General features: G+C 51.9%; 1 protein-coding gene across 14 annotated transcripts in view; it reads left to right on the top strand.

Annotated features, from left to right (window-relative positions):
* JADE2 (jade family PHD finger 2) overlaps positions 1-12,502 on the top strand; it is a 146,376-nt gene extending 133,874 nt beyond the window's left edge. For 13 of the 14 annotated variants that reach the window (XM_082324307.1, XM_082324311.1, XM_082324312.1 and 10 more), the window contains 3 exons: positions 560-677; positions 5,335-5,463; positions 7,956-12,502. In XM_082324307.1, the coding sequence (XP_082180433.1) occupies positions 560-677; positions 5,335-5,463; positions 7,956-8,812 (1,104 nt within the window). In that variant the 3' untranslated portion in view covers positions 8,813-12,502. The remainder of the gene's footprint in view (positions 1-559; positions 678-5,334; positions 5,464-7,955) is intronic. The other variant, XM_082324305.1, reaches the window with a different exon arrangement.
* Positions 12,503-12,949: the final 447 nt, after the last annotated feature.

Below are 12,949 nucleotides of genomic sequence, written 5' to 3'. Positions count from 1 at the left end.
TCGCTGCTGCCCGAGGCACTGGGAGCAGTGGTGGCCGAGCTGTCCCCGGTGCCGGGGCAGAGGCTGGTGGAGCTGTGTTTGGGGTTTCCAAGGTGGCTGCTCTGCTTTGGGGTGGGCACCCCAGGCACGTTGGCAGGAGACTTGGTGCTACAAAAGAGACGTGCTGTTGGGGTAAGCAAAGCTGTATCTCTGGAGATACTGTGCTTCCTTATGGCTGTTGTATGCCCAGCGCACGTGCTGGAGAAGCCAGCCAGCCCTCCTTGCCCCCCATGGGGTCCTGGCTGTCAGAGCCAGAAGGGAGACGTTTAGGCTTTGAATCATTCACTGCATGGCTTTTCCCATATATATTACACAGTTTGGATCAAGAGCCCTCACCTGTAGTCGTGGCGCATCCAAAGAGCCCTGGTAGGAGTTTTGGTGCAGCGTGGATGATGGTGAGATGAAGAGGACCGAATCCTGGGGAGCGGGGATTTTCCTGGGCGGCAGAAGCAGTGACACAGCTTGAGGGCACCCGCTTCGACCCTGCCTAAAACGGACACTGTTTCTTTTGTTCCTGTAGGTTAGAAATCTCTGTTACATGGTGACGAGACGGGAGAAAATGAAACACACCATTTGTAAACTCCAGGAGCAGATCTTCCATCTCCAGATGAAGCTTATTGAAAAAGATCTTTACCCAGGTCAGTACCGCTTACCAGAGCTTGTTCTCGCAGACGCTGTCCCTGCCGTCCTCTGAAGCCAAAGACTCGTGCCCAAGCCTCAGCCCCCCACCCCAAGGAAGCCAGAGCTGCCCCCTCCCCTGCAGTGTTATTTAAGCACGGTTCATATGTTGACTCTTTGCCCATCTCCAGTTTTGTTCAGAAACACACAATAAAGCCATACCCTGGGTGACCGGAGTGTCGGAGCACCTTGTTTTCACAGATCCCTCTCAATCCTCCTCTCCCCAGGAATCAGTCAGAATGACCAAGTGTTTGGGTGTTTGGTTAGGTGGTGATGCTAAGGCAGCATTTTGATGGCTTTTGTGGAGATGGAGCTATTTGGGAGGAGATGGCAAATCCTGGGCACGGGGCTGCTGACGTTGGGGCTGATCCACGGCCGCTGGCTCCCTGGCACGGGTCAGCAGCCCTCGCTTTGGACTCTTTGCAGATGCCTCTAGCGCTGTCGAGAATCAAAGGTTAAGCTGCTGGCGGGATGTCTGTTACTCTAGCTCTGGTCGGCTGCAGTTCTCTCCACGCACCTATTAGCGGGGAACATCACACCTACCACATGCAAAGCCTCTGGCACCTTTTATTACGGAACTGAAATAAAGTTGGTTTCCTTCTGTCCTATTTTTTTTTCCTTTTGCACAAGCAATGCCGGAGCCCACAGCTCCTGATCCCTCCTCCTTTCCCTTCGGTGGCAGCACAGACCAACCCCTATGGCTGCAGAACAGTTTTTCCAGCAGCAGCATCTGGCGCTTTGTCAGGGTCTTCCGACAGTTGTTGTGTTTGTGGCTTTGGAGTTGCGTTTGAAGCCATCACATAGTTGGGGTTTCTTCAGGAACCGTCTGGGCTGAGCTTTCCTTGACAAAAGTTTCCTTTGACTGAAGTTTTGGAGGCTGAGAAAAGTGTACATTGAGATGTTTGTGACTCGGAGTCTGTGCAAATTCCTCTCGGTGCCCAGAGCCAGGTGGCAATGTGGGGCAGGGGTGGCCGGGACCCCAGGTTTTGCTCCGGGGAAGTGTGGGTCCTGTAGATCTCGGTCCCCGTGACACAGATCAGTGACACTGTGTGTTGCTCCATATGTCCTCGCTGAACCAGCGATACAGGTCACCAGCCTGGACACACACAAAATGGTGTTCCCGGCTGTTCCTACCAACCGGAGACTCCGCACTGCACATCCCAAGGGCCATTCCCTGGCACCTGGGAAATTTGTGCCGGCTGGTGCTCCCAGCAGTGATGCTGCTGGCTGGGGTGGCGAGGGGGGAGGCCCAGCTCAGGAATAACGGGTGGATAAAAGACAAGAGCAACAAACTCGGATCCTGAAGGCAGATGCCATGTGCTGTTGCTGCTGGGCTCTGCGGGCTTTGGGGGGATCGCAGGGGACCTCGTGATGCTCTTCAGTTCAGCTGGGCAAACCCGGTTTAGCATTTGCAGCTCTCAGAAGGAGACAGGCACAGGGTAGTTGGCAGGAAAGCTTTTTGGGCTCACCTCCCTCACAAACGGGGTGTTAGACAGCTGGAAATGCCCTTGGGGACCTGCATTCTCCGAAATGCCTTGGGGAGCCTGACCTCCGGTGCATGCCCAGCCCTCTCTCTAATGCAGCGATGGGGTGGGAGTCGGCAGCTCCCCCGGGGAGGGCTGGGGCGGGTGGGCCGGGACCCTCCCCAGCGGGGTGCGGGTGCCGACCAGCGAGGGGGAGCTGTCGGGGCTCTGCTGCTCGCGTTTCGGGGCTGCCTGCACCACCGAGTGCTGGCGCTGTGCAATTGCCCTTCCTGAAAATGTTACGTGTGTACTCGGGGAAAAGCGGGACTGCCATTACCGTGATGTTTGTTCTGCCTAAAGGTGAGTGATCAGAGACAAACCCACGGTGAGAGGGTGACTCAGGCAGTGACTGGTGTGCAGGCTGTAGGATTGCTTCATATGTTTTGATGCAAATGTTCTTCTCTCCTGCCCCAAATGGCTGGCATTTGCCAGTTCATTTTCCGCTCTGAACCGACCAAGCTGACTACTCATCTCTCCCGGAATGGGCTTTTTGGTTGAGGCTGAGCAGGGACTGCTGCCTCTGGGACCTGGCTCCCACGAGTCTCTGCTGCCAGGGAAAGGGCCTGGCTGTGGGAATTTGGTCCTGGGATCTCCAGGTGGTTTGGGCATCTGGGTCCTTCCCACGCCAGGGGGACATTAGGGACCCGAGTGCCTTTAGGCATCAGTGGATAGGGTCTCCTGAGCTCAGGAGGAGTTTCCTTGCTGGGACATAGCATCAGGCCATAAGTTGGGATCCCAAATGTGGGAAGAGAGGATGGCCCGGTTAGCTGTGACAGTCATAGTGCAGGCCAGAGCACAGCATCGGTAGGTACCTCCTCCCCAGGGCAGCATGTGGTCCTCACACTGATCTCCAGGTCCTGCCCGACAGCAGGAGCAAGCCCTGGGGCCAGCAGCAGCACGGCACGGAGGGGCAGTCGGTGTAAAGGAGATCAGAGATGGGCTCAGCCTCCAGCTACCCTTCCTGCAGTAGCTACACAGCCATGCCCGTGCCGCCCGTGTGTGGCAGCGTGTAGCAGAGCCATGGAAAGCAGCGTTGTGTTTATTTTCTGCTTCAGCTCCTAGCTGTCTCATCCTGGTCCCATCCCGAATACGCACCATTGTAGACCCCAATGCTACCAAGTGCTCCCAACACCCACGCGTTTGCTAAGCCTCCTCCATGCCAGTTGATGATACTTAGAGCTAAAGATACTCGGCACCTGGCGGGACCAAACCCGTGGGTAACTCACTGCTGCACTTTCCATCATTGCGAAGCGCTGACTGGTTCGAAAGCGGGGGGACGGTTCCTGTAGCATCCCCTCCGCACAGCTGCCGACCGGAGCTGCTCTGTGTGCCTGGGGTTTCTTCGAGAAAGGAAGAAGTCTCTATTACTTTGCCTGGATGAGGCCAGTTTTTAACTGCTGTTACGGTAGTCATCGACTGAAATCTGGTGGGGTTATTCCAAAGATGGTTTTGGCGCAAAGGGTTTTTTTGGAATGTCTCCCACATAAAACTCGAAACTGGAGGGGTTTATTTTTCCCGCTGACAAATGATCATTTAAGCAGAAGATTTTTAATAAAATTAGTGAGAACTGCCCATGTAAAATGAACCCACCTCTCTCCCTGCATTTTTCTTGCATGGAGTGGAAAGAAAACACTGTCTGGCTTTGAAACACGGCTACTATTTTGACAGGTTCCTCTTCAAAAAGTACTGCTCGGGTTTCTCTTTAGCCGCATTGTGCTGTCTAAACAAAGTTAGATTTTTATTTTGTAAGCGAAGTGAAAAATCTGTCTGCATTTCTCCACTTATTTGGCAGGAACATAGCAAATACCAATTTTGCTTTTGCTTTTCTTTCTTTCAGTGAGTCCTTTGGTCAGGAAGGGTTCCTGGCTTGGCAACCCCAGGACTGTAAATCCTCTGTTAATCCAGGCTCGGGCAGGTGCAATGCGAATTCCCTCCCCTGCTCGCCCAGTACATTTCCACTGCCACACCAAGGGGAGAGCAGAGTTTATTCCCTCTGACCCATCCAGTTCGCAGCCTCTCTGCTGAGGCTGTTTGCAGGTCTGCTGCTGGCTGACACAATAAACCCATTCGTTTCTTAAAATCATTGCTCCGACAGCTGCACAGCTTGTGCAGGTTCAGCCTATGGGCCAGACTCTCGAAAACTGCATGTCTCGCCTCCACTTCCATTAGCCACCCACATTTTGCTTTAAGGGCAATATTCTTCCCCCTCTGAAAATTAATAGAGGTCTTAGCATGGACTTCTGTGGGAGAGTGACCTAACGGAGTAAGTAAAAACTGTTGAAGTATTTTGCTTGGCAATACAAGTTGTACTTTTATAGGGTATTTGTCCTGTTTACCCAAGAGGAATAAATCCAGTAGAAGTTCAAAGCCATTTAGGAAATATTGATTTTTAGCTGAATGTCTACATAGCTAAGAGTTATATCCCTGGCTTTCCATAGGCAATGCTGGTCATCTTTCCTACTCTATTTACTTATGTTCAATACACTCCTTAAGTTTTATAGCTTTGGGTTTTTCCACCCCGGCACAGTGTGAGTGCAAGCTGTTACTATCGCCGAAAGGTCAAATCAAATCAAGGTCTGCTTTAAAACGCTGCCAGTACCATTGCTGTCAAACTGGCTTTGCAGCTGAATCCCTCCAGGAGATGCTCTTGTCAGTGGTGGGTGACAGACCACCAGGTCTGGAGATCCCCGTGTCTCTGGGAAGGTTTCTGAGCAGGGTTCGGGGTTACTCCCTTCTGCTGCTCCCACAGGTCCTCACCCCAAAGCCCTGGTCCAGGAGGGCACGTCGATGGCTGCAGAGTCTCCAGCGAGTCCCCTGCCTTCAGTGGGACTGCTCCTGCAGCCATGCTAAGTTTGTGTCCAAGGCCCAAACCTCTGTTTTATATAACCTATGGGATTCAGATTTTCTTCACCTATAGAGACCTTAGCCTACAGTTGGCCAAAAAGCGGCCGCTGTTCTCCCTTTGGCTTGGAGTTGTGTGCAGGTCTGGTCCAGGTCTCCACCGCAGGGGTGTGCCCCAGGGGAACTGGCTCACCGCAGCATCCCTGATGCCTCGTCTTACACGGCGTTTTCCTTTTTTTCTAAAAAATGCCAGAACAAACTGGGAAGAAGACAAAGGGTAAGAAAAGTGACCCAAGAAGGAAAGGAAGAGATGGTAGAAAAAGTAGTCCCGAGAAGAAAGAGAAAAGGAAATCAGTCAACGAAACTGTATTGGGACAACTGGGTAAGTCTGATTTTATGGGCGCAGAGTTGACCCGTGCCGCTGGTGGCTCTCTGTTTCAGGGAGCAGGGTTAAGAGTCCCAGCCCCTGATCCCTCCTGCACGTACACGGTGGAGTTACACCCAAGGCCGTGGGAGCCTCTTCCATCTCTCCCTTGTGGGCATCAGCCTGAATTACCGAGGTCCTACAGGAAAGACCATGTAGGACACATGGTCCCTGGTGGGGCAGGGGGTGTAAAATCCACCCCCCTCAGCCCCAGGGCTTGCGCCCAGATTGGGAGAGTGTGTTACAAAACCTGTGATGTGCTGCTGAAGAGTGATTTCGCTTTCCGGTGATAAAATCAGACTTACCCACCCTGCAGCAAGGCTGATCCCCCGTATCTTCAGTGCTGTGCACCGATGGTGAATACAGCACACAGGCTGTGCGTTTTCATGGCATACACTGTCCAGGACCTTGCGGTCATGCTGGTTGTGCTGGCGGTCTGGGAGCATCCAGGAGGCAGGCACAAAGCACAGCCGGTCTCTTGAATTTGCTCGGGGGGGTGAGGAGATGCAGGCTGGCTCTGCGGATGCTTCACCCACCTCCGGCTCTTCCCCATCAGCTACAACCTACCACCACTCAGCAGCAGATGGAGCTGGGGGGGAAGTAAAAAAACAGAACAAAAAGGTCTTTTTTGACAAGATCCTTGACAACTGCATATGGTTTTTACATGAAATTGGGTTTTTGTTCAACTTCCTCTGGCACTGTCACCGCCACCAGCATGTGGGGCAGGAGGTGCTGAGTTCATGCGTGCTCAGCTGCCCCACAGGTGCACAGGGGATGCACTGGTCCTGTGGGGCTCTTGGACAGTCTGGGGGTGCTGTAAAACCCTCCTGGGGGTACACAGAGATTCTGTGGGAGGTCTGGGCCACGCTGCCTTGCTCTGCTTTGCCCATTGCACACCTCAACTCTGCTGCTTTCATCTCAAAGCTGTTGGTTTTTAGGCAGGAGCCCCTTTGGAAATGGGGCTTTTGTGCTCATCCTGTCTCTGCGCTGTTCTCCACTAAAGAAACTGGATTTTCTGGGGCAAATTCCATCAAATGATGGAGGGCTGGGGCATCTCCGAGAAAAGCTGCACTGCTGCAAGCCTGGAAAATGAGGCAGCTGACGCAAAGCTTCACCAGGGTCTTGTAACCTCCTGGATTTTGTTAAGGGCTGGAAGCATCACTTGTGTCTGTAGTCATGAGAGAAGGGCTGGGGGAAGGCGAGCTTGGCAGCGCCCTTGCCAGCAAGACCTTGGGCTGCTCAGTGCCTGGGTACCGCGCGGCGCCCAAAGCTCATCCCTGCTCCGGCTTCCCCTCCCCTGCACTAGGCTGCTGCTAGGGCGGGAGGCTGTCTTCTCCAAAAGGACCATGGTGACCTGCCAGCAGGTGCGGGACTGCCACCTCAACAGTGTCACCTCCAAGGGGGGATCCAACCTGGCCAACCTCCCCAGTGCTGCCCTTGAGCAGCCCTGGCATTGCGCAGGGTGTTTGTTTGTGCCCGCGTGGCACGGGGTCGTGGCCCGTATCGTTGGTTACAGGGAAGGGCGATGCAAAGCTGTCACTGAGACCGGCAAACACTGCGGACATGAGTCACCCTGCCCGTGCCACTGCTCTTTCCCTCTTCTGTTGCTAGACTGACTGCTTTAAAAGGAAGGCTCTTACCTGAAATCAAAAGTCAAACCTAGTTTTTCCTCCATCCATAAAACCAGCTCTGATGTTGAACCCATGGGTTTCTGTTACAGGGATTAAAACTGCATGTGCTTGTGCAGGTATGCGCCTTTCCAGTTGCTAGTTAGACCCAGCCCAGCCTGTAGTGCTCACTCTTGCTCTCAGGGATAATCATTAGGAAGTTTTTCAGCTTTTTCCATGCCAGCCTGTCATCTCTGCTCCTCTTCTTCATTTTCACACCTCTCGAGTATTTGGAGATGTTCTTAGACCTGCTTCCCTCCCTCCCAGCCTTTGCACACAAATCGAGCACCGCTCCCATCACCCCACTGACCGCCTGGCTTGGGTGATGCCCGGGGTTTTGGCAGCCCGTGGTGGCACGGTGGCAGCTGCTCCCGGGGGACCTGTCACCCCTCGCCTGGGCACAAGTCCCGCTCTGGTAGCAGTTGCTGAATTTTTAGGCTCACACCTGGGTTGGTGGTCTTGCTGCCTTTGCACGGGAATGCATTTTCTGCCCGCGCTGGGGTGGGTTGGGGCATCTTCACTGCGGAAAGGTGCCGCGTTTAGATTTGGGGAGGTTCGCAGAGTGTTGGATGTGGGGGACCACTCGGGTGGTTGTGCTGTGAACCCCAAATTCAGCATTAGTGCTGGAGTAACCCTCTTCTCTGTCCTGATGTGGTGCATTATGGTTGACCTTTTGTGTGTTTCTCCGGTGCTGGGGAGTTTCGGTGAAGTTGGTGGTGTTGTCAAAGGGCAGCGTGGCTGTTTCTGGCTCCTGAGGCAATCTTCCCCTTTTGTTTTTTCCAGGCTTGTCAACCTCCTTCCCCATCGACGGGACCTTCTTCAACAGCTGGTTGGCGCAGTCGGTCCAGATCACTGCCGAGAACATGGCGATGAGCGAGTGGTCCCTCAACAACGCCCACCACGAGGACAGCACCCCCGGCCTCTCCGAGGAGCTCCTCCAGGATGAGGAGACCTTGCTGAGCTTCATGATGGACCATTCCCTCAGGTCCCCGTTCAAGCAGAGCGAGGCCACAAAGAAAGTGAAAAGCAAAACGAGAACGAACACTAAGAAAAAGCTGCCCAGGAGCAGCCCCCCCGCTGTGGGTGGGAGCCACCCAGAGAGCTCGGAGCCCTGGACTAACAACGCCAGCGACTTGTCGGATGACACCGCCAAGCCCTTCACTCCCAATTCCAGACCGAGCAAGTCAGAGAAAGGGGTGGCGAAGCTTCCCACCGACCGCAAGGGGACGGGTGAGGCAAAAAAGGCAGCCAAGAAGGGCTCTCTCCCGAAAGCCGGCGAGCCTCACCCCCCAGCCGGGGCGAGGGGCTGCGTCAGCAAGGAGGAGGAGGAGGAGACGCCGCGCTGCGCTCAGCCGGAGCCCAGCCCCGCGGCCAAAGTGCCTGACTCCGTAGGTAGCCCCAAAACCGTCGTGCGGTTCAAATTACCAAAGGAGAGCCGAGGGACTCGGAGGTCGCAGCCCCCCAAGCCTGACGGTGCCAGCGGAGCTCCCTTGCGTCGTTTCGACGCCGAGACGGACGGCTACTTCTCCGACGCAGAGATGAGCGACTCGGATGGGGAGTCCCGCGGCGGCCGGGCACAGCGGGGCCAGCTGGATGCGGCCGGCGAGGACATCGTCAGGATGAGCATCCTGGCATCCTAACTCCTCCCGACTGTGCCGGCTCGACGAGGCCTCAACCCAGTTACAACTGCCATGTCCAATTTCTGCCTGGTATCATAGCAAGGGGGATTTTTAATATGTGTATATAGTTGGAAATTCGGCACTGTTGTCTTTCTCTTCTCTATACGCCTGAGATACAGCTTCAGCTTCACCGACATCGATGACCATGACAGTAGTGGTCCCTCCCCGGATCCCCGCTGGACCCCACTTTCCGGGAACGCGAGCTGGCACCTGGCAGGACCGATGCCGAGGGTGCCGAGAGGGCGGAGGGTGCCGGTATCCGTGCTTTCTGCAGGGATGACAGTTTAATTAATGGGCATTATTTAACAAGGGGCAGATTTCTGCCCGGGACAGTTGCCCCCGGAGCAGGGAGCGAGCGGAGGGTACGGTAGCGGCCAGCTGCGGGAGGGGAAATACCTGCCTGTGTGCGCGTATATGAGGAAGCAAAATAAGCGATACTAAAATAAATAATGACTAAAGCACAAAAAGCTTGTTGGAGGAAAGCGCTTGGGGTGGAAGAGGGCGACATTATGTTTCTATTTTTAGAAAAAAAAAAACTCGGTCATTATTTTTCCCCTCACTTTTCCATCTGATTGAGATCCATCCAGGGTGCACAGTTTCTCCCCGTCCTGCCCTGTGGGTCAACCCTGTTGAGGTTGTTAGAAAAACCGAAGTGATTTACTCAGGTGAATTCTTCAGCTGTTAGCAAGCTGGAAAATGGAACTGTGGGGCAGGATGGAGGAGAAAAGCATCCTTTAAAAACACCGTGGGGAGTCAGAGTTGGTTTAACCCGGGAGGTTGAGCGAAGTTTTTCTGCCCGTGCTTCTCTCCGATGGCCGCCGTGGTCCCACCGTGCCAGGGCAGCACGTTTGAAGTCCCCTTTGCACAATGAAACGCTTGGCCCCGAGGCCAAAAGTACCGTCACCGAGGGGAAATGGAAGCGCTTGCCTTCACCATTTTGTTTTCCTACTAAACGCTACAATGGAAATGGTGAATTTATTCCTCCCCATCCTTTTTTTTTTATTCCTTAAATCCTGGTTACAAGCTGTTGACTCATTGTGGGAGGGTGATTCACAGAAGCTGACATTATAAATATTACAATAATTTAATGCATAAAATGTCCCCAATAAGCCTTAAATGTTGTTTAAAAGCCCATGTTACCTACAAGTCAGGCGAATTTCCATGTTTGCACTTAATTGCACCATTACTTCGGTTTTGGCTTCAAAGGTCACAGTTAAGTCGTGCTACGTGTTTTATTGGAGTGACCCCAGTGTGAGCTCAGGGAACAAAAAAAAAGGAATTCACTGAAACTTTTGTTGTTGTTGTTTTTTAAAAATAAAAAATGTTTAAAAAAAAAAAACTAAAAAAAAAAAACCAAACCTGGGACACTTCTGCAACCGGTTAAACCCATCACTAAACAAAAAACCTTGCAATTGTCAAACCAATCAGTCAAATAATTTTGTGGATGCCAAAGAATATTTTGACAGTCAAGCAGCACAGCCAGAAACCGGAAACTTGTCATGAAAAAATTGGAAGTTATTTAGCAACAAAGGACTAAAGACACACTCATAACACACTGCTGCGGCGTTAGGTTCCAAGCTTGCTCCGAGGGATGCTGCTGCTCCGAGACCGCATCCTGCCGTTTTGATTTCCGATGCTTTTTGCTCATTTCACTGTGAGCTTTCTTTTGAAACTCTGAGACTCCTTCAATCGATGTTTTAGAGTAGATCATCTTTATCAGCCTTCCAAAGTCCTTATTATTGATAAAATTGCAGCAAAGATAAGCGATGACAGCCTAGCTCATCCCAGGCATGGCGAGCGGCCGGGGCTTCGGGTCGGATGCCAAGCGCCTGCACCCAGCCCTGGCTAAGCCCAACACTAACGCGGCTGAGACTGACCGTGCCTGGGGAGGAATCTTCCTCAGATGGGAAAAATGTTACACAAGTTATTAGCAAAGAAAAAAAAAAAAAAAACCACAACAGAAAATCAACAAAACGGGAACCACCTTTGTTATAAATTAGCATAATCCATTGAAGTTGGAAATGAAAATTGCTCATTAATTAAGGCTCAGTATGTTCAGATAATGTTAAATACAGTAAATAGGACTTAGTTTATCTTATCAGGCTTGCTAGCTTTAGCTACAGTATCCTAGTATAAGAGTCATAACAATAATCAATATGCTGCCTTTTAATGAATCTTGCTTCCGTGTGCTTCACTCAATTATGGTTAAAAAAAAAGCAATCCACAAATTTCACTGTACACAGCTTCATTCATCAGCTTCTGCACTACTTGTCTTCTCAGTACAGGAAAGCGAAGAGGGGGAGACTTTAAAGAACAACCAACCCGGCGCCACCAGCACCAGGCAATAAAATAGTTTGAAATGCTCCCAAAACATCAGGCATCGTATTTTGCCATCGGGAGACGGTGTTTAGGTGGGGAAAGCTAAAGGCGGTTGTGGGGCTCATCAGACCTGGGGAGAAGAATGGGGTGGGGGGAATAGAGAGGAGAAAAGGGGCTCTCGTGAGCCGCGGGGCTGAGCGAGGGCCGGCAGGGCTGGACCGCAGCAGGACGGCTGCAGCCACCCCGGTGCGTCCCCGGCCCGGTGCCTCCTTGCCACCGCCTCGGAGCAGGCGAGCCTGCTGTTCAGGAGAGAAAATGCACAAGGAAAATATTTTTGATGTTACTGTAAATGTATTTTGACATGAATAGAAAGAAAAAAAATAAAAGGGTTTATTTTAGTAGAGAAATGTTGTCTTTTAAGATGTATAAACTGCAGGAATCGACATTTGCACTGTAAGAGCACCCGTTTCCTTGGAGAAGCAGCAGCCGTTGTAGTTGAGATGAGGGTGCAAATAGCATCATGCCCTGATCGTGGAGCACAGCCCCGACATCAGCCCCAGCCCCGACGGCTGCGGGGTTTCCCCAGGACAGCTCCGATTCCACGCACCCATTTTCCCCACACCCATCTTTTTTTTTTTTTTTTTTTTTTTTTTGGCACCTATGTTATGGGGTGTGGATGCCTGCTGTCCCACGGAGCTCACCCCACGGCAGGGTGCGGAACAGAGCCGGGAGAGGAGAGCGGGATGCGGGAGCAGCCGCCAGCGGGAGGATGCTGCCGCGGGGCAGGGGCGAGGCTTGGTTGTTCTTTAAGGCAATCCCCCCCAGTTTGCGCCATTCCACATACAAACCAGACCCACTTCACATCAGTTACAGGAAATGATATGAATGTCGCAGGAGGAGAAACCCTTCTGTTTTCTTTGTTTCAAAGAACGTGATGTGCCATTTGTTAATATAAAAGAGAAATATTGAAAATATATTGAAAAGAGCAATTTTAAATTATTTTTGGCTTATGTTGCAATATTTATTTTCTTGTATTAGAAATTCCTTTGTAGAGAAAAAATGTATTTTTCATTAATGCAAAAACCTATTTCTCCTTTTTGTACATTTTCCATGTTAGTTAATCCTTAAAGCAATATAATGTTATCAAACTCGTTCTGTGTGAGACTGTATTATGCATGCTATTTGTGTTGCCTTGGAATAGCTCTGTCTGCCATTATTTTCATCCTGTTTAGATACAGTGTATGCTTTAATACACATTGGGACCATGGCCCATTGCTTATGAAAAAACCCTTTGCATTCCTCAATGTGTTGGCAAATGCAGTCAATAAAGCAGTGTTTTCTGTGTACCTCTGTGTTGGTGTAGTGAGCAAGGTCACGCAGAGCAAATTTACCCAGGGACCAGAGGGCCCGTCGGAGCATCCCTGGGATGCAGCTCTGGGCATGGGGATGCAGAGCTGATCTGTCCCTGCTGATGCAGCCACTGTCTGCCCCTGAACAGCCAATTTCCATTGCATTTCCATTGCCAGACCTCCGCAAGCCCTTGGGGCACACGACTGGAGAGGTTTGCCAGTGCTAGAGGGGAGAGCGCAAGCAAGAGGGTGCTCACAAAGTGCCCAGTGCCTGAAAGTTTCTGTAATTCAAGGTAATAACCTTTTTCTTGGAGATTTAAATCTTGTTTGGCAGACTTGGAGCAAAACACGCAGAGGGGGCCCTGCTGGGAGATGGGAGGTTCGGAGGAGCAGCCCCTTGCATCAGCAGCCGGCGTAACGTGTGGGGAAA

The sequence above is a fragment of the Platalea leucorodia genome, assembly GCF_965183815.1.
Source record: "Platalea leucorodia genome assembly, chromosome: 11".
Taxonomy (NCBI): Eukaryota; Metazoa; Chordata; class Aves; order Pelecaniformes; family Threskiornithidae; genus Platalea; species Platalea leucorodia.
The sequence above is the reverse complement of the archived record's forward strand: the minus strand, read 5'-3'. Positions and strand labels throughout refer to the sequence as shown.